At 48.2% G+C, this 25,203-nt stretch overlaps 1 protein-coding gene across 2 annotated transcripts in view; it reads right to left on the bottom strand.

Moving 5' to 3' along the window:
* Positions 1-25,203, bottom strand: part of PRPF3 (pre-mRNA processing factor 3) — an 89,410-nt gene that overhangs the window by 1,438 nt on the left and 62,769 nt on the right. For both annotated transcript variants that reach the window (XM_073567220.1, XM_073567221.1), the window contains exons 14-15: positions 6,504-6,587; positions 4,687-4,748 (exon numbers count right to left, since the gene is read on the bottom strand). In XM_073567220.1, coding sequence (XP_073423321.1) covers positions 4,687-4,748; positions 6,504-6,587 — 146 coding nt within the window. The remainder of the gene's footprint in view (positions 1-4,686; positions 4,749-6,503; positions 6,588-25,203) is intronic.

The following is a 25,203-nucleotide window of genomic DNA, read 5'->3' as shown; positions in this document are numbered from 1 at the left end:
TCTGCATCAGCTTCCCTTTCCTGGCAAGCTCAACTATATCCCTGGACAATCCCTGTCCTCTTCTGGACAATTGCTGTCCCACTTGTGCTCCAGGCCCTCCATCTTCCCTGGTCCAGCTGCGAGTTATAGGATAACGGGCTCGCCAACTCAGGTGCCTCCTAATTCCAGCCGCTAGCTTCGGATCCTTCGTTGGAACAGTTCTGTATACACGGTGTTCCAAATTATTATGCAAAAAATATTTCCTCATATTTTCTCTAAATTACCTATATGAATTGCAGTCATTGTTATTTTCCAGTCATCTAATATCTATAATAATAAATGCCCTAAGCAACTTCCGGTTGTAACAACTTCCGTCCAGTTGTAACCGGTGACGTCACCGCACACCTCTTTCCATGTTAACCCTCAACACACACACTCCACTCACCTTTCACCATCTCCACTCACGTCCACTCACTCTTTCACTCCACATACGACCCTTTCTCTCACTCCGTCTCTCATACTCACGCCGTCATCGCCGCTGATCCACGATCCCCGACATCATCTTCCGCCGGCGCCATCCTGGATCCAGACGTCCTCCACGCCAGCGACATGTTCTTGCGGCGACGCCATTTTGGATCGGCGAAATCCCGCGATAGTCAAGATGGCGTCGCCGCAAGAACATGTCGCCGGCGAGGACGACGTCGGGATCCAAAATGGCGTCGGCGAAAACTCGCGAGATTTTGCCGACGCCATTTTGGATCCCGACGTCGTCCACGCCGGCGACATGTTCTTGCGGCGACGCCATTTTGGATCGGCGAAATCCCGCGATAGTCAAGATGGCGTCGCCGCAAGAACATGTCGCCGGCGAGGACGACGTCGGGATCCAAAATGGCGTCGGAGAAAACTCGTGAGATTTCGTCGACGCCATTTTGAATCCCGACGTCGTCCACGCCGGCGACATGTTCTTCCGGCGATGCCATCTTGACTATCGCGGGATTTCACGATACTCAAGATGGCGTCGCCGCAAGAACATGTCGCCGGCGTGGACAACGTCTGGATCCAGGATGGCGCCGGCGGAAGAAGATGTCGGGGATCGTGGAGCAGCGACGATGACGGCTTGAGTATGAGAGACGGAGTGAGAGAAGGGGTCGTATGTGGAGAGAAAGAGTGAGTGGAGATGGTGAAAGGTGAGAGGAGTGTGTGTTGAGGAGTGTGTGTGTTGAGGGTTAACATGGCAAGAGGTGTGATGCTATTGCATCCTCCCGATGCGATAGCATCGGGCCATAATCTAGTTCTAGTATAATTGCAATGTTTTTGAACAAACTGCCTATGAAAACAGTATATTTTTAAAAATAAGAAACACTCAAAATGCATGTTCCAAATTATTATGCACAGCAGAGTTTTCAACCTTTTTATTTTTATTTTGAACAAAAAAATGGTCAATTGTGAAATTATAAGCATTATCAGCTTATTACAAAATGAAATCAAACAGTTTTCAAGTCAAAACTTTATTCTAGGTGATGTTACATTTGCACATCGGACCCCTTGTTGGAAAGAAGCTTCTGAACTCTCTCGTCCATTGAATTTGTCAGTTTTTGGATACTTTGTGCTTCAATTGTTTTGCATGTGGACAGAATACCCTCCCAGAGCTGTTGCTTAGATGTGAACTGCCTCCCGCCATCATAGACACTCCTTTTGGTGATGCTCCAGAGGTTCTCAATGGGGTTGAGGTCAGGGGAAGATGGTGGCCACACCATAAGTTTGTCCTCTTTTATGCCCATAGCAGCCAGAGATGCAGATGTGTTATTTGCAGCATGAGACGGTGCATTATCATGCATGAAAATGATCTTGCTGCGGAAAGCACGGTTCTTCCTCTTGAACCATGGCAGGAAGTGCTGTTTTAGAAACTCCACATAGATTATGGAGTTCATCTTTACCCCTTCAGGGATCCTAAAGGGGCCGACAATCTCTCTCCCCATGATTCCAGCCCAAAACATTACTCCTCCTCCTCCTTGATGGCGCCTTAGCCGTGTTTTCATGGGGTGTCCATCAACCAGCCATCCTCCACTCCATCCATCTGGACCATCAAGCGTTGCACGGCACTCATCGGTGAACACAACAGTTTGGAAGTCAGTCTTCATGTATCGTTTGGCCCACTGGAGCCGTTTCTGCTTGTGTGCAGTGGATAGAGGTGGTTGACAGGATGGCTTACGCACAGCTGCAAACCTCTGAAGGACCCTGCATCTTGTTATTCGGGGGACATTGGAGGCACCAGCAGCTTCAAAAACTTGTCTGCTATGACAAGGCATTTTTGCAGCTGCTCTTTTAACCTGACGCAATTGCCTGTTGGAAAGAGTCCTCAATTTTTTCTTATCAGCACGCACACGTGTGTGCTGGGAATCAGCTACATACTTCTTGATTGTGCGATGATGACGATGAAGTGTCTTGGCAATGTTGATTGTAGTCATGCCTTGACCTAAATACTCCACAATTTGTTGCTTCTCAGCAGCCGACACATCCTTTTTCATTCCCATTTTGGCAAAAAATGTAGGCTGCTTAATAATGTAGAACAGACTTCTTAAGTAGTCTTGCCTTTATTTGGACACACCTGCCAAACTAATTTGCACAGGTATCTGCAATTGCTTTCAGTGATATAAAGAGCCCTAATTTAGTAAAACGAAAAAAGTGGTTTGGTACCGTGTTAGCCAGTAGAAAAAAAATATATAAAGTGCTCTCAGTGAGAGAAACAAAATAGGAATCTTGTGGGTATGATACCTTTTAATGGCTAACAAATAATAGTGAATGTTGTTACAAAGCAAGCTTTCGGGATCAGCCTGATGAAGGGACATAAGCAGTCCCGAAAGCTTGCTTTGTAACAACATTCACTATTATTTGTTAGCCATTAAAAGGTATCATACCCACAAGATTCCTATTTTGTTTCTCTCACTGAGAGCACTTTATATATAAAGAGCCCTGACACACATCACCATCAATGGGTTTAAATGACAAACAAAAAAATTCTAACTTTATCACTCCTAAACTCTTTTTGCATAATAATTTGGAACACAGTTTAAGCTGGTGACCACCTGCACAATTCTCAGCCTGGGGCTCCTTACTGAAACAGCTACATCCCCACGGCCTGTAATACTCTGCTCACATGTCCTACCCTTGGGGCAAGGAGCCCAGGCGTCTGACAGAACCAGGAAGTATCTGTCCTATACCTCCATGCTTTGTAACTCCTCCCATCTGCTTAACTGCTATGCTGCCTGTATCTAACTAACACTCTTATCTATCCTATTCTCTATCTCCAATGTGCCCCCTCTATTCTAATCCCCTTATGGTCCTGCACTACTTCCTAATCTATCCCTAAGCTAAAGCACAATACATCACATTACAGTACATGACAAATACATTACAGTGCACACAATAGCAAAACATTAATAAAACATCAGGGTGTCGCATGTGACACAGGAGAACAGCATCAAGAAGGGAGAAGGTAAATGAGGGCCCCCGCCACCTCCTTACATACTCAATGCACTCATGCAGATCTGCTACTGTTATATTGCTCTGTTGTTCCCTTGCGGTTTCTCATGCTGGGCACATCACCATTTGCTGCCTAGCATGAGAAACACAATTCCTTAAGAAACAGCGACGGGAGAGATGTGATCCAGTGAGCAGAGGTGAAGGGATATATGATGTGTTGACCTATGAGGACAGTATGATAAAGTACACAAGGAGGAGATAAATAGTGGGGGCATGGTCATGCGGCTGTATGAGAGACCGACTTCAAAGGGCTTTTCCTCATTTTCATTAATGGGTATAGTCAAATACTACATGTAAATACAAACACTTGTACTTTACTAATTATTCAAATTTTCATCCGTTCTTGAGGTATTAACATTTTTCTTTTGTTTACAGCTTCTTGCCTTGGAGAACGACCACTGCAAGGACAGTGCATACAAGCCCTTTTCTATGGAGCTTGTAAGCTCTGTTTAGCAGCGGGCCAGGATCACTGGAGCTCACCATTACCTCCTAAATCGCTGCCAGCTTTAGTGCAGTGCTTGCAAATGGTAAATCAGTGGTGGTCGGTCTCTTAGGCTATGTGCACACGCTGCGGTTTTTGCTGCGGTTCCGCTGCGGTTTTGACCGCAGCAGTTCTGCAGACAGTGTACAGTAGCATGTTATCCTATGGGATTTACAATCCGCTGTGCACATGCTGCGGATTTTTAACTGCGGAAAAGCTGCGGTTTTGAATCCGCAGAAAGAATTGACATGTCAATTGTTTCTGCTGATTCTGCTATGGTTTGCCACCTATTCCATTGTCCAGGTGGCAAACCGCAGGTCATTTTACCTGCGGTTTTATTTGCGGTTCCGCAGATAAGAATCCGCAGACCAATCCGCAGTGTGTGCACATAGCCTTAGGCAACAGGGCAGTAAACAAGTGTTAATATCTCAAGAATGGTTTCAAATTTTAACAAGCGGTAAATTGCAAAAGTGTTTGTTTTTACAAGTACTATCCTACTACATCCAGCTATGAAAATGGGGAATAACACTTTAAGGATCCAACTCCGTAATAGACACTTCAAAAGTAAGTGACAAATCTTACTGCATATAAACCTTTTACAATCCATTTTAAAAACTGACAAACGTTTAAGTTTTACAATCCCCATCATAAAGTAGCTGTATAAACAATAATCTGTAGCTCACCTCCCACACTAAAGAGCACTTGTTGGACTTTTTTACAGTTTCCTCATCTGACTCGTCGTCATCTGTAGAGAAAAAGAACAGTCGATTAAGGATCTTCTACAGAGTTAAGTATTTTAGTTGAAGGAGTGTATGGCGAGGAGATATACAGGCTTCGACTGGGCACATACAGAATTGCAGCGATCCACGATCGTGTTATTTGGCGTTACCTATATGGATCCAGAAAAAAAAAAAAAAGGGGGGGGTAGGGAGCACCACTAAAGGGCAAAATGATCAATTTTCAAAAATATCTAAGGGATGCTGCACAATGCACAGGCAGAAGCATAATTCAAAAAGGAGAACAAAGAACCCAGCATATTAGGCGCACACCCAAGACAATAGGGGTATTTGAAAAAATGTACCGTATATACTCGTGTATAAGACGATATTTTCAGCCCATTTTTTGGGGGCTGAAAGTCCCCCTCTCGTCTTATACACAAGTCATATACCTGGGGGTCGGCGGGGGGAGCGGGAGCGGGGGTGTCAGAGATCATACTGACCCCCCCGGGCGCGGTCCCTGCAACCCCCAAGCTTCTCTCTCCAGGTCTCCCTTCCTGCCTTTAGCGGTCACGTGGTACCGCTCATTAAACTCATGAATATGCGCATATTCATGAGTGTAATGAGCGGTATCACGTGACCGCTGAAGGCAGGAAGGGAGACAGTGGGGAAGCGGTGGGGCTGCAGAGACTGCGCCAGGATGGGTGAGTATAGCGATATTCACCTGTCCCCCGGAACTCATCGCTGCTCACATTGTCTGCTGCTTCCTGTGTCCGTGACGTTTAGCCAGCAGGGGGCGTGGTGAGAGGACGCGCAGACAGCGGTGAGAAGCGGTGGACCCTGGGGACAGGTGAATATCTCAGGTGCCAGGTCCTGAGCAGGAGAGGCGAGTATGGCATTTTTTTTTTTTGCAGCAGCAGCATATGGGGGCATAATATATGGAGGGCATATTCTATGGGGCAGCACATGGGGGCATATTCTATGGGGCAGCACATGGGGGCATATTTTATGGGGCAGCACATGGGGGCATATTCTATGGGGCAGCACATGGGGGCATATTCTATGGGGCAGCACATGGGGGCATATTCTATGGGGCAGCACATTGGGGCATATTCTATGGAGCAGCATATGGGGGCATATTCTATCGAGCAGCATATGAGGGCATATTCTATCGAGCAGCATATGAGGGCATATTCTATCGAGCAGCATATGAGGGCATATTCTATCGAGCAGCATATGAGGGCATAATCTATGGAGCATCTCATGGGGGAATAATCTATGGAGTATTTTATGGGGCAATATCTATGGAGCATCTTATGGGGCATAATCTGTGGAGCATTTTATGGGGCCATAACCTTTATGGGGCATTATATGGGGCATATTATTTTATGGAGGATCTTATGGGGCCATTATTACCCTTACAGGGCCACTTACAGGGCCCCATTTTTTTCTGAGGCCGCTTGGAGTGAGCGTTTGTATGTTATTGTTTTTCTGGGGACACCCAGATTTGGGGTCATTGGGTCATGTCTTATGTATTATTATGTACATTTAGGCTAACATCTTGGTTTTTCAACCATGTGGTTTCTGTCTATTAGTACTTATTGTTAGACTTACTTGGGACATCTGGGGGTGTGCTTTGCCTTTTAAATGCTTTTATTGTTTTTTTTCTGTCTTTCAATAAAATTTATATACATTTTTTCATATACCTCTATTGTCTTGGGTGTGCTCGTAATATGCTGGGTTCTTTGTTTTCCTTTTTGACCTATATGGATCCATGCACTTACTGTCTGCCTTGGGATTTGACGTCTGCTCGTCCCATTTTATCCTGTTCAGCATCAATCGTTTAAATTTCTTCTGGGATTTGGGGCCTGCAATGAAAATCAGTCACAAATTGTGTATTTCCAACGAGATTTTTTAATTATTACAATTTTTTATGACAGATGCGGTGACTCAAAAAGTAAAAAAAAAAGAAGTAATTCTACATTTCTGATTATTTTCTTTACGGTTTGGTTAAATAATGTAATATTTTGGTAGATCAAACAGTTGCTTATGCGGCAACACTGAATATATTTAACTTCTTCACCCCCGAGGGTGGTTTGCACATTAATGACTGGGCCAATTTTTACAATTCTGACCACTGTCCCTTTAGGAGGTAATAACTCTGGAACGAGTCCATGAATCCCGTTAATACTGACATTGTTTTCTCGAGACATAATGTACATCATGAAAGTGGTAAAAATTTCTTTGATATATCTTGCGTTTGTGAAAAAAATGGAAATTTCGAGAAAATTTCACAATTTTCCAACTTTGAATTTTCATGCCCTTAAATCACAGATATGTCACCCAAAATACTTAATAATTAACATTTCCCACATGTCTACTTTACATCAGCACAATTTTGAAAACAAATTTTTTTTTTATGTAAGGAAGCAGTAAGAGATTTCTCATTTTTACAACATCATTTTTTTTTTTTAAGGGACCACATCACATTAGAAGTCGCTTTGAGGGATCTACAGTGCCTACAAGTAGTATTCAACCCCCTGCAGATTTAGCAGGTTTGATAAGATGCAAATAAGTTAGAGCCTTCAAACTTCACACAAGAGCAGGATTTATTAACAGATGCATAAATCTTACAAACCAAAAAGTTATGTTGCTCAGTTAAATTTTAATAAATTTTAAACATAAAAGTGTGGGTCAATTATTATTCAACCCCTAGGTTTAATATTTTGTGGAATAACCCTTGTTTGCAATTACAGCTAATAATCGTCTTTTATAAGACCTGATCAGGCCGGCACAGGTCTCTGGAGTTATCTTGGCCCACTCCTCCATGCAGATCTTCTCCAAGTTATCTAGGTTCTTTGGGTGTCTCATGTGGACTTTAATCTTGAGCTCCTTCCACAAGTTTTCAATTGGATTAAGGTCAGGAGACTGACTAGGCCACTCCAACACCTTGATTTTTTTGCCTCTTGAACCAGGCCTTGGCTTTCTTGGCTGTGTGCTTTGGGTCGTTGTCTTGTTGGAAGATGAAATGACGACCCATCTTAAGATCCTTGATGGAGGAGCGGAGGTTCTTGGCCAAAATCTCCAGGTAGGCCGTGCTATCCATCTTCCCATGGATGCGGACCAGATGGCCAGGCCCCTTGGCTGAGAAACAGCCCAACAGAATGATGCTGCCACCACGATGCTTGACTGTAGGGATGGTATTCTTGGGGTCGTATGCAGTGCCATCCAGTCTCCAAACGTCACGTGTGTGGTTGGCACCAAAGATCTCGATCTTGGTCTCATCAGACCAGAGAACCTTGAACCAGTCTGTCTCAGAGTCCTCCAAGTGATCATGAGCAAACTGTAGACGAGCCTTGACATGACGCTTTGAAAGTAAAGGTACCTTACTGGCTCGTCTGGAACGGAGACCATTGCGGTGGAGTACGTTACTTATGGTATTGACTGAAACCAATGTCCCCACTGCCATGAGATCTTCCCGGAGCTCCTTCCTTGTTGTCCTTGGGTTAGCCTTGACTCTTCGGACAAGCCTGGCCTCGGCACGGGAGGAAACTTTCAAAGGCTGTCCAGGCCGTGGAAGGCTAACAGTAGTTCCATAAGCCTTCCACTTCTGGATGATGCTCCCAACAGTGGAGACAGGTAGGCCCAACTCCTTGGAAAGGGTTTTGCACCCCTTGCCAGCCTTGTGACCCTCCACGATCTTGTCTCTGATGGCCTTGGAATGCTCCTTTGTCTTTCCCATGTTGACCATGTATGAGTGCTGTTCACAAGTTTGGGGAGGGTCTTAAATAGTCAGAAAAGGCTGGAAAAAGAGATAATTAATCCAAACATGTGAAGCTCATTGTTCTTTGTGCCTGAAATACTTCTTAATACTTTAGGGGAACCAAACAGAATTCTGGTGGTTTGAGGGGTTGAATAATAAATGACCCTCTGAATAAACTTTTCACAATTTAAAAAAAAATTAAACAAAGAAATAACATTCTTTTTTGCTGCAGTGCATTTCACACTTCCAGGCTGATCTACAGTCCAAATGTCACAATGCCAAGTTAATTCCGAATGTGTAAACCTGCTAAATCTGCAGGGGGTTGAATACTACTTGTAGGCACTGTATATGATAGAATGGTGTCACTATTGGTTATTTTCTAAAAACTACACCCCTCAAGGTGCTCAAAACCACATTCAAGATGTTTATCTCTTCAGGTGCTGCACAGGATTTTTTGGAATGTTTAAAAAAAAAAAAAAAAAAAAAAAAAAAAAGGGATTTGTGTGTACTCACCGTAAAATTGTTTTCTCCGAGCCAATCATTGGGGGACACAGACAGTGGGTGTTATGCTGCTTGCCACTAGGAGGACACTAAGTAAATACAGAAACAAGTTAACACCCTCCCCTGCAGTATACACTTAACTTTTTTCTGTGTTTACTTAGTGTCCTCCTAGTGGCAAGCAGCATAACAGCCAATGTCTGTGTCCCCCAATGAGGCCTAGGAGAAATTAACATTTCACTTTTTTCACAAAAAATTACTTCAGATCCAATTTTTTTTATTTTACAAGGCTGACAGTTGTGCAATTTGTCCTGAGTACGCTGATACCCAATGTGCGGGAGGTAAACCAGGGCTGTGGAGTCGGTAAGCCAAACCTGCGACTCCGACATTTCCCTTACACCGACTCCGACATATATTGCTTATATTTAAGTGAAAAATGTATTGTAGTACAATGTGAAGATCAGACATTTAATCATTTTAATGATACAATAATCAAGATATTTAGATAGAACATAATATATATTTATTGGAATACAACTTTAGAACACAAAAAAACTGTAATAAATTGTAAATATGTAATACACTATGTAATATCGATTACACATATATATATATATACACACACACATACACACACATAAAATATATATATATATATATATATATATATATATATATATATAACACTATGCAATAAACTATGTAGGTGGCAAAATCAGTTTTCAACAAAAACATACTAAATAACATTTGTGCAGTCTATGAATTTGCTTTAAGAAATAGAATTGCCTCCATCAGATCCTCCTTCATAGTTGACCTCAAATCTGACCTATTAATTTTAAGGCCAGAGAACAACCTCTCTACACTAACTTGGTTTGGAGGCAAAGCCGTAACCACATGAGCAACATCTCTAACAATTTCCGGGTATAAAGGAATTGCCTCATGCACAGTCAGTTTTGATGAACGGTTGAATTTTTCTATTTCTTTGAGAGAAAGTGAACCAATTTGCCGAAATATGGTCAATCTGCTTGCTATAGGAGACGGAGTGAAATCTTTTTCCTTGCGGCAACGCTTTGCCTGCTCCATGTCATCCAAATACTTGTCAAAGTCAAACTCCTCATCTGATGAGGATGAAGATATGGCAGCAGTAACACTGTCAGGACCCAAGTCCTCTTGCGCCTGGCAGTCCTCCTGTAGGCCACTCATCCTAACTGCTACCTCAGTCAGAGCTTCTTTTCCTTTAGTAAGCTGTTGATCATCAAGCAGTATACGATGACTTGGGTCCACAAACAGCTACCAGAAAAAATTTATTTTCCAAAAGCTGTGTCTCTCTCCGTTTCATAGAAGCAGAAATGCCATCTGCGATTAAACCTACTCTCTGGGAATGGCAAAATAGCAAGTTCTTCCACTCCCTTATGAAAATGCCAGTAGTTAAATCCTCAGCTTGTAATTTTTTAGTCACGGTAAATGGGTGATTAAGCAATGCCTACAATTCAGCCACCTGTGTCCATTGACCTTCATTTAGGGTTACCTGATGGTTCGCCATATCTATAAGAAATGGTTTTAGTTCAAGCAATCGCTCAATCATTAAAATTAAAGTGCTGCCCCACCGAGCGGCTTGATCGACAATTGCCCCTTTCTCAGCACGTCTCTTCAAGATGGAATTAATTTTGGGGGTTCTGGCGGCAATAACCAATTTCCTCACTTTTCCAATCAGATTTCCAGCATGTCCCTCTTGCAGACCATCTCTTATTGCCAGCTGCAGCGTGTGCACAACACATCGCATGTGATGAATATGAAAGTGTTTTGAAGCAGCTTCAACAAGATCATCTATTTCTAAAGTATAATTTTGCTGTTCTGTTGAGAGTGAATTTATATGATTACAAAATATCTAAGAAGCTCCCCATGAAGTCAGCTGTATTTGAGAATTTCACAGTGACTCAAGATGAAAAATATTTTGTGTGTCAATGTATGACAAGTGACCCAGAGGAAAACAAATGCTGTGATGCCAAAATCAGTGCATACTCAGGCTTGAACTAAAACAGTTTCTTATAGATATGGCGAACCATCAGGTAACCCTAAATGAAGGTCAATGGACACAGGTGGCTGAATTGAAGGAATTGCTTAATCACCCATTTACCATGACTAAAAAATTACAGGCTGAGGATTTAACTCCTGGCATTTTCATAAGGGAGTGGAAGAACTTGCTATTTTGCCTGTCCCAAAGAGGTTTAATCGCAGATGGCATTTCTGCTTCAATGAAACGGAGAGAAAATTGGAAAATAAAATTTTTCTGGCAGCTGTTTATGTGCACCCAATTCATCTTATACTGCTTGATGATCAACAGCTTACTAAAGGAAAAGACTGAGGTAGCAGTTAGCATGAGTGGCCTACAGGAGGCCTGCCAGGTGCAAGAGGACTTGGGTCCTGACAGTGCTACTGCTGCCATATCTTCATCCTCATCAGATGAGGAGTTTGACAAGTATTTGGATGACATGGAGCAGGCAAAACATTGCCGCAAGGAAAAAGATTTCACTCCGTCTCCTGTAGCAAGCAGATTGACCATATTTCAGCAAAATGTTTCACTTGCTCTCAAAGAAATAGAAAAACATGGATTTTTGTGATAACTCACCGTAAAATCCTTTTCTCTGAGACGCTCATTGGGGGGGACACAGATACTGTGGGTGTATGCTTCTGCCGCTAGGAGGCTGACACTAAGTGGAAAAAAAGAGGTTAGCTCCTCCTCCGTCGTATACACCATCGCCTCTATTGCGGGCAGAACTCAGTTTGGTGCCAAAGCAGTAGGAGGACAACAAAATCAGCCTTAATACAGGTACATGTCCAGAAAAGGACCACCCTTAAATCACATAACTAAATGCGTATTAACTAAACAAAAACAGAGCCAACTGGCTAATAGGGTGGGTGCTGTGTCCCCTTGAGCGTCTCGGAGAAAAGGATTTTACGGTGAGTTATCACAAAAATCCATGTTTCTCCTTCGCCTCATTGGGGGACACAGATACTGTGGGACGTCCTAAAGCAGTCCCTGGGTGGGAGAATTGACTCACCGATCCAAGCTACATGCACCTCTTGTTTAAAAGGTGTGCCACCGCTGCTTGGAGAATCCTTCTACCGAGGCTCGCATCCGCCGAGGCCTGAGCATGGATATTATGTTTGGCAAATGTGTGCAGGCTGGACCAGATTGCTGCCTTGCAAAACTGTTATGTCGAAGCCTGGTGCCGAAGCGTCCAAGAGGCGCCCACTGCCCGGACAGAGTGCACTCTGATCCCTGCTGGAATCGGCGTGCATCTAATGCGGTAGGACTCCTGATGGTCGATTTTGAGGCGAGTCTCTTCCTGCGCCCTTCGGGGAGCACGAACAGCGTGTCCGTCTGACGAAAGGGTGCCGTCCGCGACACGTACCTCCGGAGGGCTCTTACCAGGTCTAACGTGTGAAGAGCCTTTTCCACACGGTGCACCGGTGCTGGACAAAATGAAGGCAAAACAACATCTTCATTAATGTGAAAAGCAGACACGACTTTTGGGAGAAAAGGAGGGGCTGGTCTGAGGACCACCTTATCCTTATGGAAAGTGAGGAACGGAGCTCGGCAGGATAGGGCCGCCAGCTCCGAAGCCCGCCTGATGGAAGTGATGGCCACTAGGAACACCACTTTCCAGGAAAGGTATCTCAAAGAGATATCCTGAAGCGGTTCAAATGGAGCTTCCTGCAGAACACTTAGGACCATGTTAAGGTCCCAGGCGTCCATAAGCACCTTATAGGGAGGTACCAAGTGGGAGACTCCCTGAATGAAGTCTTCACCTGCAAATTGGTAGCAATTCTGCGCTGGAACAGGACGGATAAGGCCGATATTTGTCTCCTGAGGGAACTTGGGGCAAAGCCCGAGTCTAATGCTCTACCGACTGATATCCGGGCTCTCTAAGCCCGACTGGAGAAAAGCCAAGATGTTGGGGATCGAGAATCTCAGCGGAGAAACACCACGGCTTCGACACCAAGCAAAGAACACCTTCCAGGTGTGATGGTAAATTCGTGCTGAAGCAGGCTTCCAGGCGCTAATCATTGTAGCGAAAACCTCGCTCCAGAACCCTGCCTGGGTTAGAATCCAAGATTCAACGGCCATGCCGTCAAACACAGGTTCCCTGAGTTCGGGTGGCAAATCAGCACTTGAGACAGTAAATCTGGGCGCTCTGGCAGGCGCCAAGAAATGTCGGCGAGCAGCTGCACTAGATCTGCGTCCCACGCTCGACGTGGCCAGTCTAGGGCCAGCAGAATCGCCAGCACCCCTTCCGTCTTGATCTTTTTGATGACTCTCGGAAGTAGTGGCAGTGGGGGAAATAGATATGGGAGGCGAAACTGGTTCCATGGCAGAACCAACGTGTCCACCGCGAATGCCTGAGGGTCCCTGGCCTGAGCGACATATGTGGGCACCTTGGCATTCACCCTGGAAGCCATCAGGTCCACATCCGAAGCTCCCCACAGTTGACAAATCTGCTGAAACATGGATTTTTGTGAGTACTCACCGTAAAATCCTTTTCTCCGAGACGCTCATTGGGGACACAGAGACTGTGGGGTGTGTGCTACTGCCGTCTGGAGGCCGACACTAAGTATACAAAAAAACAAGTTAGCTCCTCCTCCGCCGCATACACCCTCGCCCCGATAGAGGGCGGAAATCAGTTTAGTGCAAAAGCAGTAGGAGAAGCTGAAAGCGAATTAGCCTTACCGCAGAAAATCATATGTCTGAAAAAAGGACCACCCTACAATAAAGAATTATACCAATTAAAATAAACAAAAGCCAACTGGCAATTAGGGTGGGTGCTGTGTCCCCCAATGAGCGTCTCGGAGAAAAGGATTTTACGGTGAGTACTCACAAAAATCCATGTTTCTCCTTCGTCTCATTGGGGGACACAGATACTGTGGGACGTCCCAAAGCAGTCCCTGGGTGGGAGCAACTCATAAATCCACACCGCATGCCTACCTGTTCAAAGGTGTGCCACCGCTGCCTGGAGAATTTTCCTACCCAGGCTCGCATCCGCCGAAGCCTGAGTATGCACATTGTAATGCTTAGAGAACGTGTGCAGGGTTGACCACGTTGCCGCCTTGCATACCTGCTCTGCCGAAGCCTGATGCCGAAGCGCCCAAGAGGCGCCCACTGCCCGAGTCGAGTGCGCCCTTATTCCAGATGGAACCGGCGCGCCTCTAATACGGTAAGCCTCTTGAATAGTAAGGCGAATCCATCTGGCTATGGTCGACCGTGAGGCTGCGAGCCCCTTCCTGCACCCTTCGGGGATCACAAACAACGAGTCTGTCTGGCGAAAAGGTGCTGTCCTCGACACATACCTCCTGAGGGCCCTTACTAGGTCCAGCGTGTGGAGTGCCTTCTCTACTCTGTGTACTGGGGCTGGACAAAACGAAGGCAAAACGATGTCCTCATTAATATGGAACGAGGACACAACCTTCGGCAGGAACGGCGGAGGTGGTCTCAAGACTACCTTATCCTTAAAAAAGGTCAGAAACGGCGCTCTACAGGATAGGGCTGCCAATTCCGAGACCCGCCTAATAGAGGTTATAGCTACCAAAAACACGACCTTCCTGGTAAGGTATGGCAATCCGACTTCCTGCAATGACTCAAAAGGAGCTTCCTGCAGGACACCCAGAACCAGATTAAGGTCCCAGGCGTCTAAGGGAGCTCTAAAGGGGGCCACTAAATGCGAGACCCCCTGAATGAATGTCTTGACCTGCATATTGCTAGCGATCTTTCGCTGGAACAAGACAGACAAGGCCGAGATCTGTCTCCTCAGGGAACTCGGGGCCAAACCTGCGTCTAGGCCTGACTGCAGAAAAGCCAGGATGTTGGGAACCGAGAAGGACAGAGGCGCAACCCCGTGCTCTCGACACCAGAGAAAGAAAACCTTCCAAGTACTATGATAGATCCTCGCCGAGGCCGGCTTCCGGGCGCTAACCATCGTAGCCACCACTTCACGCCCAAACCCCGCCTGGGTCAGAACCCAGGATTCAACGGCCATGCCGTCAAACACAGGGCCCCTAAGTTTGGGTGGTAGATCGGCCCCTGGGACAGTAAGTCTGGCCGTTCCGGCAGACGCCATGGCACGTCTGCGAGGAGCTGTACTAGATCCGCGTACCAAGCTCGACGGGGCCAGTCTGGAGCCAGCAGAATTGCTGGAACCCTCTCTATCTTGATCTTTCTGATTACCCTCGGGAGAAGAGGCAGCGGGGGAAACAGGTATGGGAGCCGAAACTGGCTCCATGGAAGAACCAAAGCATCCGCTGCGATTGCTCGCGGGTCCTGGGACCGGGCAACAAACCTGCCCACCTTGGCGTTCTCCCTGGAGGCCATCAGATCCACGTCCGGAGTTCCCCACCGTTGGCAAATCTGCTGGAAAATCTCGGGGTGTAGGGACCATTCTCCGGCCACGACCCCCTGCCGACTCAGGAAATCTGCTGCCCAATTTTCCACGCCTGGTATATGAACCGCTGAGATTACTGAGTGGTGCTTCTCGGCCCAACGGAGAACATGTTCTATCTCGCGCATGGCTGCCTTGCTGCGCGTGCCTCCCTGGTGATTCACGTACGCCACTGCCGTGGCGTTGTCTGACTGGACCCGGACTGGGCGACCCACTAGCCAGTGCTGAAAATGCTGCAACGCCAACCGCACTGCTCGAATCTCCAACAAGTTGATCGGCAGATGAGCCTCCTGGGGAGACCACTGCCCCTGTGCTGTGTGATGACGAAATACTGCTCCCCAACAGAGAAGACTCGCGTCGGTTGTGACCACCAACCATTGATCTGGAGGAAAGGGTTTCCCCTGAAGGAGAGAGGAGTCGCACGTCCACCATTGAAGTGCCCGCCGGACCTAAAAGGACAACCTGCACTGATGATCTAGGGAGAACGGACTCCTGTCCCATGCTGCTAAAAGAGCGTGCTGCAGGGGGCGAAGATGAAATTGCGCAAACGGTATTGCTTCTATTGCTGCTACCATCCTCCCTAGAACCCTCATCCCAAATCAAATCGTGTGAGGGCCTGGCTACTGAAGACTCCGAACTCCCTGCCGGAGCGCCTGAGCCTTGTCTTGAGGGAGAATTACCAACCCTCGGGAAGTGTCGAAAATCATCCCTAGGAATGGAATCCTCTGAGCCGGGGTAAGGGATGACTTATTCCCATTGACCAACCATTCCAGGCGGGATAGAGTATCCAGCGTGATTCTGACATTCTCCTCGCATGCTTGAAAGGACGGCCCTTTCACTAAAAGGTCGTCCAAGTATGGCAGCACTACTATGCCCCAAGAATGAAGAATGGCCATAACGACCGCCATTACCTTCGTGAATACCCTGGGTGCCGTGGCCAACCCGAACGGCAGAGCCACAAACTGGAAATGCCAGCCATTGATCGCAAAACGAAGGAACTTCTGATGTGGGGGAAAAATAGGGATGTGCAGATAGGCATCCTGAACATCGATTGAGGCCAAATATTCTCCCTGCTCCATGGCCGATATCACTGACCGGAGGGATTCCATCCGAAAGTGCATGACTCTGATGAACCTGTTTAGGAGCTTTAGGTCCAGAACCGGTCTTACTGTTCCGTCCTTCTTGGGGACCGCGAACAGGTTGGAATAAAATCCCTGAGCCTCTTCGCCCTCTGGTATGGGACAATGACCCCATTGCACAGAAGAATCCTGATGGCTCCTAGCAACGCCTCTGCCCGGGATTCCGATTTGGGAAGCCGGGAATGAAAAAACCGCTTTGGAGGGTGTCCGATAAACTCTATCTTGTACCCGAATGACACCAATTCCGCCACCCATGCGTCGTGTGCCACTTTGACCCAGACGTGGCGGAACCTGAGCAGACGACCGCCTACTCTGTCCTCGGGTACCTGAGGCCTCAAGTCATTTTGCTGCGGGCCTCTGGGACCTAGCTCCCCTTGACCTGGGTGGACGGCCCCGCATCCTCCCCAGCGGGTTGGCTCTATACGTGACCTGGCGCTCTCTGTCTTGGTTGTGACGAGCTGAGGCAGTAGAACCGGCCGCTGCCGCCCATCCTGGGGTGCGAAATGCTCGAAAGCGCGCCTGTGGTTGACGAAAGGGCGGTCTACTCTTCTGCTGTGGGAGAAAGCTGCTCTTTCCCCCTGTGGCATCTGAAATAAGCTTGTCTTGCTTCTCTCCAAAAAGCCGATTACCCTGATATGGGCAGGGACGTTAACGATTTTTTAGAAATCGAATCAGCCCGCCATAGCCTTAGCCACAAGGCTCTCCTCATGGCGATAGCGTTTGCCGCTGCTAGCGCCGCGCAATTAGCCGCATCCAAGGATGCATTAATTAGATAGTCACTCGCCATCGCGATCTGATTTGCTATCTCAGACACCTCTACCGGCAAGTCTCTATCTTGCAGGACTCTATTCAAAGACTCTGACCATGACATCATGGCCTTGGCCACCCATGTTGCCGCGAATGAAGGCAAAAGCGCTGATCCCGATGCCTCATACACCGAGCGGGCTAAACCTTCTATAAGCCGATCCGTGGGGTCCTTAATGGAAGAACCACTAGGCACTGACAACAACGATCTTGAGGCCAGGCATGACACTGGGGGATCCACAATCGGAGATTCCGCCCATCTCTTACAGAGCTCTGGTGCAAACGGGTACCTTGTCTCTAGCGTTTTTTGTCTCGAAAAACGCTTGTCTGGACGTTCCCTGTGCCGTTGCACCATGTCCTCGAATTCTGGATGAGTGCTAAACACCTTATGTGGTCGCCTGGCCTTCTTAAAAGATATCTTATGCCCTGCAGTCAGGGAGACATCCTCCTCAATACCTAGAGTTTGATTGACCACCTCAATGAGACTGTCTACCGTCTCCCGACACCCGAGGGTATCCAGATCCAAGGATTCCTGCCTGTCCTCATCCGAACTCTGCTCGCTCCCAGACAATGGTGACGGTGAGCGAGATGCCGCACTCACGGATGCCGAAGCGCAGGAGGGGCCCGAAGACGCCATATGGAATCTTTCCCTGTACGTCTCCTTAGAGAGAATGCGGCCCCTGCAGGCCGACGGCTCATGTGAGGTGGATGAACCCTCCCAAACAGGCGAGCCGTCGTCTCTACCTCTATCCGGGGCCTGAAGGGTCTCAATTGCCTTCGTAAGTGAAGCCATAGACCGAGAAAGAGAACGCCCATTCCAGGGGGATCCGACCCCCTGGGCTCCGTTGGAGGGGAGGGCTCCTGGGCGCGTTCGGAACTACAGGCTTCACATATTTTAATAGTCTGCGCTCGCGGGAACACAGCCCCACAGGAAACGCATGCGGTATAAAGGAAAGTGTGTTTCTTTCCTTTCCAGACATACTTGCAGAAAAAAAAAAACAGCCAACTTTCTCTCTCTCTCTTTTTTTTTTTTTTTTTTTAAGGGATACAGGGGTATGAGGAGAAGGAGGACAACCTGCCCTAGTGTGGCCAAGACGGGGTCGCACTTACCCGGGCTCCTGCTGTCTCCCCGTGCTCCTGCTGTCTCCCGGTGCTCCTGCTGATCTCCCTAGGTAGGCTGCGATGCTTTCTGACCGCGGCCTACCCCATTCTGAAGCCGGGGCCTCAATTTTATCCAGCGCCCACCCTGGACCCGGAGGCGGTGCCGGATGTGACGTCACATCGGGGGCGGGCGCCGGATCTGACGTCACGTCGGGGGGCGGGCCTTCCCCCCGCGGCCTAGGCCGAAGCCATGGGCTAAATTTGAGCACCGCCCGCCGGAGCTGGGCGCTCTATCCTGGCGCTTCACCCTACTCCGCGCACTCCTTCCCCAGCCTGGCCACTGACAGGTACCTGGATGGAAGGAGGGAGGGAGGAAACTGCGGGAGCCTCCTGCTGCTGCTGACACCACAGGCAGGAAGGGGAGCCGGCTCCAGCACCTGGAGCGTTCGTTGAGCAGCCCTGGCCTGGATCCTCACGCTGCCCAGGAGCTCTGCCAGCCCAACCATACCTTCTTACCCTGAGGTAATCCGTCTTCGGATGGTGCAGGCACCCTAGCTCCGTTCGCCTCGTCTGGGCGAGGAGAGGGACCGTCCGCCACCACGCAGTACCGCCGTCTAGCGTTGGTGTAGCAGTGGGGCCGCACAGACTAGTCTTGTGCCTCTGTGCAAGCCCATGGTTTCGCTACCTAGGGGTGGACAGGGCTAAGTCTGGCATATTGTCCCACGTCGCGGGAGAGGAAACGTGGAGGGACACTCGCACGTGGTCGCCCGTTGATGGTTTGGGGAAATCGGATCCTTTCAATAGGATGCGTTGCCCCTGTCATATCTTAAAAATAAAAAATAGATGTCTGGGGAAAAGTCCCAGAGATGTCCCTCGGTGCGGGAAAGGATACGCGGAGGCGATACTCGCGCGTGCTCGCCCGTTGATGTTTGGGGGAGATCGGACCCTTTCAATAGGGTCCGTCGCCCCTGTCTCCTCTTGATAGCAAGAAAATATTAAAAAAGAAAATAGTCTGGGGAGACCCAGACTGCGTGTGCCTCCATCAGACACTAAGCAAAAACTGGTTTCCGCCCGCTATCGGGGCGAGGGTGTATGCGGTGGAGGAGGAGCTAACTTGTTTTTTTTGTATACTTAGTGTCGGCCTCCAGACGGCAGTAGCACACACCCCACAGTCTCTGTGTCCCCCAATGAGACGAAGGAGAAAAACTACGGGATGTAGACACCACTCTCCGGATGCAAGACCCTGCCGGCTGAGAAAGTCTGCCGCCCAATTTTCCACGCCTCGGAATGTGGACAGCCGAAATCACCGAGTGGTTTGCTTCGGCCCACTGAAGAACGAGCCCCACCTTGTGCATGGTTGCTCTGCTGCGGGTGCCCCCTTGATGATTTATGTAAGCCACTGCCGTGGCGTTGTCCGATTGAATCCAGACGGGGCGGCCTGCTAGAAAGTGATGAAACTTCTGCAGAGCCAGCCGAATTGCTCGTATCTCTAATAAGTTGATCGGGAGGCGTGCCTCCTGTGGCGACCACCATTCCTGGGTTGTATGGTGGCGAAACACCGCTCCCCCACCGAGGAAACTGGCGTCGGTTGTCATTACCAGCCAATGATCTGGGGGGGAAAGGTTTCCCCTGGGCCAGAGAGGAAATGGTTATCCACCATCCAAGCGACTGCCTGACTTGAGAGGACAATCGGCACGGCCTATCGAGCGTGAAAGGATTCTTGTCCCAGGCTGACAAGAGGGCGTGCTGCAGGGGGTGAAGGTGGAACTGGGCGACAGGTATCGCTTCCATTGCTGCCACCATTTTCGCTAGAATCCTCATCCCGGATCAGATGGTATGAGGGACTGGTTGGCGAAGTGTCCGGACTCCCTGCCGGAGAGCTAGCGCCTTTTCCTGAGGGAGAATTACCAACCCTCGGCAAGTGTCGAAGGTAATTCCTAGGAAGGAGATCCTCTGAGCTGGCACAATGATGACTTCTTTGCATTGCCAACCATCCTAAGCGGGCAAGAGTATCTAGCGTGATGTTGACCTTTTCCTCGCATGCCCGTATTGACGGGCCTTGACCAAGAGGTCGTCTAGATAAGGCAAGACGACTATGCCTCGAGAATGCAGTGTGGCCATGACAACTGCCATAACCTTTGTGAACACTCTGGGAGCCGTGGCTAGCCCGAAGGGTAGCGCTACGAACTGAAAATGTTGATCGCCGATGGTGAAGCGTAGAAACCTCTGATGAGGAGGAAAAATGGGAATATGTAGATATGCGTCCAGGATGTCTATTGAGGCCAAGTATTCTCACTGCTCCATGGCCGATATGATTGAAAGGAGAGACTCCATCCGGAAATGTCTGATCCTGATGAATTTGTTCAGAAGCTTCAGGTCCAAAACAGGCCTGACAGACCTGTCCTTTTTGGGAACCGCAAAAAGGTTGGAATAGAACCCTTGAGCTCTTTCATGTTCCGGCACTGGAACAATGACTCCGTTGTGCTGGAGCGATTTGATGGCTCCCAATAGAGCCCTTGCCTGGGTATCCACCCTGGGAAGCCGGGAAAGAAAAAACCGTCTTGGAGGTTATCTGACAAATTCTATTTTGAAACCTGAGGCCACCAATTCCTTTCCCCAAGCGTTGTGAGAGACATTGACCCTGACGTGGTGAAACCAGAGTAGGCGGCCGCCCACCTTGCCGGTGTCGTCTGGTAAAGGCCTCGAGTCATTTGGCCGACGATCTTTGGGATCTGGATCCCCTCGATCTGGGCTGCTGAGTATGCATTCTCCCCAATGGGTTGGCTCTATATGAGACCTGCCGCTCCCTATCCTGGTTGGGGCGGCCCAAGGCGGCGGAATTGACCGCTGTAGTCCACCCGGGGTTGCGAAAGGCCCGAAAAGTATTAAGTTACGTACCGGTAACGGTATTTTTCGGAAGCCCATGACAGCACCACGAGAGAGGGGATCCGCCCTATAGGAACAGGAAACCTACAGATACAAAAGGGCGGCACCTCTCCCACGCATCAGTTGGATTACAGAGCTTGAGAGGCTACCATGGTTAGTACACAACATATGATATATACAACCTATCTACCCTATTTAACCGAATTATTTCATACCATCTCCCACATATGGTGATTCTATGAACAATCTTCTAAAGGAGTGCACCCCTATACTTGAACAAGGGAGGGAACTAAGGGTGCTGTCATGGGCTTCCGAAAAATACCGTTACCGGTACGTAACTTAATACTTTATTCGGACTCCCATGACAGCACCACGAGAGAATTACAGAGATGTAAACTAACTTAGGGAGGGACTACAGCCTGCAGCACCCTTAGCCCGAAGGTGAGGTCTGAGGAGGCACCCATGTCTAACCGATAGTGGTTAAAAAAGGTGGAAGGAGATGACCAAGTGGCCGCCTTACATATTTGATCAATTGATACTCCAGATCTCTCCGCCCAGGATGATGCCATGGCCCGAGTGGAATGTGCCCTCAGGTTCTGTGGAGCCGGACCGCCACCTGCTGTGTAGGCAAGAGAGATAGCCTCCCTAATCCACCTTGCTAATGTGCGTTTTGATACTCTGTATCCTTTCCTGGAACCTTGGAAGGATAGGAATAATGCGTTCTCCTTCTTCCAAGGATCCGTGGCTGCTAAATATGTCAGTAAGCATCTTCTAATATCTAACGCCTGGAGTTTCTGCTCTTTAGGGTTGGTTGGGTTAGGGAGGAAGGAAGGCAGAACTATCTCCTGTGTCCTGTGGAATTGTGTTGCTACCTTGGGAAGGTATGCTGGATCTGGCCTTAGGATCACTCTATCCTGTAAGAACTCTGTGTAAGGAGGCAATCTGGAGAGTGCCTGTATGTCGCTCACCCTACGTGCGGATGTTATTGCTACCAGGAATGCTGTTTTAAGGGATATAATCTTTAGTGAGGCGGAATCTAAAGGTTCAAACGGACTTTCTGTCATGGCTGTAAGGACTAAGTTTAAGTCCCACGGTACGCATCTGTCTTTGTGTATAGGTCTCGATCTGGCCGCTGCTTTGATGAACCTTGCTACCCAATAATCTTTTGCAATATCAGCTGCAAACAGAGCCCCTAAGGCTGAAACTTGTACTTTTAGCGTGCTTGTGGAGAGACCCAATTCGAAACCTTTCTGGAGAAATTCCAGAATATGTTTCGTGGGAATTCCATCTCTGATGTCAAAGTGAAAGGTGGACAGGAAGCGTTTCCAGGTCCTAGCATAGATATTAGTGGTGGTTAATTTTCTGCTTCTTAGGAGGGTGTCAATTAAGTTCTTGGAGAACCCTCTATTTTTTAATAGTGACCTTTCAAATACCACGCCGTCAAATGAAGTCCCGCTACTTGTGGGTGGCTGACTGGCCCCTGGTAGAGGAGATCCGGAAGGTTCGGCAGTACCCAGGGATCGCCTACCGACATGGTCCTCAACCATGCGAACCAGGTCCTCCTGGGCCAAAAGGGGGCAATCAGTATGACTCTTGCCTGATCCTCTCTGATCTTCCTGACTACCAGAGGAAGAAGATTCAATGGTGGGAAGGCGTATGCCAGAGAAAAATCCCATCTTATCAGTAGGGCATCCACCGCCAGGGGATTTTCCCTGGGGTTCAGAGAGCAGAACAATCTTTCTTTTCTGTTTTTTCTGGTGGCAAAGAGGTCTACCTCTGGCTGGCCCCATCTGCGGACAATCTGGCGGTAAATATTTTTGTTCAAAGCCCATTCTCCTTGTCTTAGAGCCTTGCGGCTTAAAAAGTCTGCTCTTACATTGTCCTTTCCGCTGATGTGGAGCGCGGTCAAAGATAGACAATTTCTCTCTGCTATCTGGAGGAGCCGTTCTGTTATCTGCATCAGAGCGCTGGAGCGGGTTCCACCTTGGTGGTTGACATATGCTACCGCTACCTGGTTGTCCGAGTGTATCCTCACATGATGGCCCTGCAGGTAGATAATGAGTTTCTTGACTGCCCGCTCTATCGCCAATAGTTCTCTCTGGTTGGATGAGATTTCAGAATTAGAATCCCACTGGCCCTGTACCACTATGTCCCCCATATGGGCTCCCCAACCGAAGGAACTTGCGTCTGTGGTTATAATACGGGTTATCTGTGTTATCCAGGGCACCCCTGACGCTAGGTTCTCGCTCTCAAGCCACCATCTCAGTGATGCAACAGTTGAGGGGCTTAGGCCTCTTTCACACATCAGGTTTTCGCCGTCAGGCTCGATCTGGCGCTTTTGACAGAAACCGGATCCGGCGAAATGCAATGCCGGATCCGGTTTCCCCCCCATTGACTTGCATTTGCGCCGGATGGCCATGCGTTTCATCCGGTTTTCGCCGGATCCGGCAATGTGTCGCGATCCGGCGTCTGGAAAAAATGTCTACTGTAACGTTTTTTCATCCGGTGGCCGGATCCGGTTTTTTTGGTCTGAGCATGCTCAGTAGCTCTGCCCACAAGACATATATAAAAGCAAGACAGTGGGACCCACAGCCACACCCAACATGCCACCCAAGCCAAGAACCAGGAGAAGGCAGCAGACATCTGCAGCACCATCAGCACCACCACCACCCCAAATGGAGCAGCAAATGGAACATGCTGAGGAGGGGAGTCCAGAAGCAGATGAGAGACGGTAATTATCAAATCCCCCATTCCTCCAAACTAGGGCCATGTAATATCAAGATATTCATTGGCCCTTTGTTTCTCTTTATTCAACAGCCGCCAAAGAGATGCAGCAGCAGCAGCAGAAATGGCATCACTGGCAGCAGCAACAGCAGCAGCAATACCCACAGCCATGGAGTCTGGCCATCAACAGGACAGCACATCTTCTTCTGGGAGCCCTCCCTCGCATCGTCAGCGTTTGACGGTAAGTTTTTATTTCCAAAATCCATCATCTCTGTAATATATGTCTATTCATTGACTTTTATTTCAAAACAGGAATCACAAGATGAAGAGGAGCTCCCAGAAGAAGAAGGAAGGGGTGGACAGACACCTGGAGTGGGCTCACAATTGGTAAGTTTTTGGCATCAAACGCAGAAACACAACATCACACTACACACAACACATAGAAAACAATGTTCTGCAGACCACACACAGCAAACAAATGCCTACATCCAAAGACATAACATTTTTTGTTTTCTTCTCTAGTATTCCCAATCTGGTGCTCGGCCAAGAGGTCCTCGCAGTGCCTCCCAGGGTCGTCGGCGACAGCAACGCGGCGGTCACCAGCGTGTAAGTATAAATATTTTTGCTTTGTTTTTTTGCACTTTTTATTTCATTTCTTTTGTGGAGGCTAATTATGTTATTTTTGTCTTTTTCTTTAACAGCCTTCACAGCGTGCTCCCGACTCTGACGGTGAGGATGGAGGGATTGATGTGGACCGCCTCATCGATCTCGTCAGAGAAAGGGAGCCGCTCTGGAATATGGCTGACCGCCGCCACGCTGACCTGATTGTTACCCGACGACTCTGGGAGGAAATCTGTTCTCTCCTTGTGGGCCGCTGGGAGGACCTCGAAGCTCGGGCCCAGATTAAAGAGCGTAAGTATATACAGTACCGGTTGCTTGATGTAAACCAGTGTTTCCCAAACTCCAGTCCTCGTGGTCCCCACGGATCATGTGTTCAGGATTTCTATTCACTATGGAAATCCTGAAAACATGACCCCTGGGGACCATGAGGACTGGAGTTTGTGAAACACTGATGTTGTATACTAACCACTCCTTTCTCGTTTCAGGGAACAGAATTGTGAATCGGTGGCGGTCT

The sequence above is a fragment of the Dendrobates tinctorius genome, unplaced genomic scaffold (assembly GCF_039654945.1).
Source record: "Dendrobates tinctorius isolate UK_male_01 unplaced genomic scaffold, ASM3965494v1 ptg000019l, whole genome shotgun sequence".
Taxonomy (NCBI): Eukaryota; Metazoa; Chordata; class Amphibia; order Anura; family Dendrobatidae; genus Dendrobates; species Dendrobates tinctorius.
Note: the sequence above shows the minus strand (reverse complement) of the source record. Positions and strands in the feature narration are given on the sequence as shown.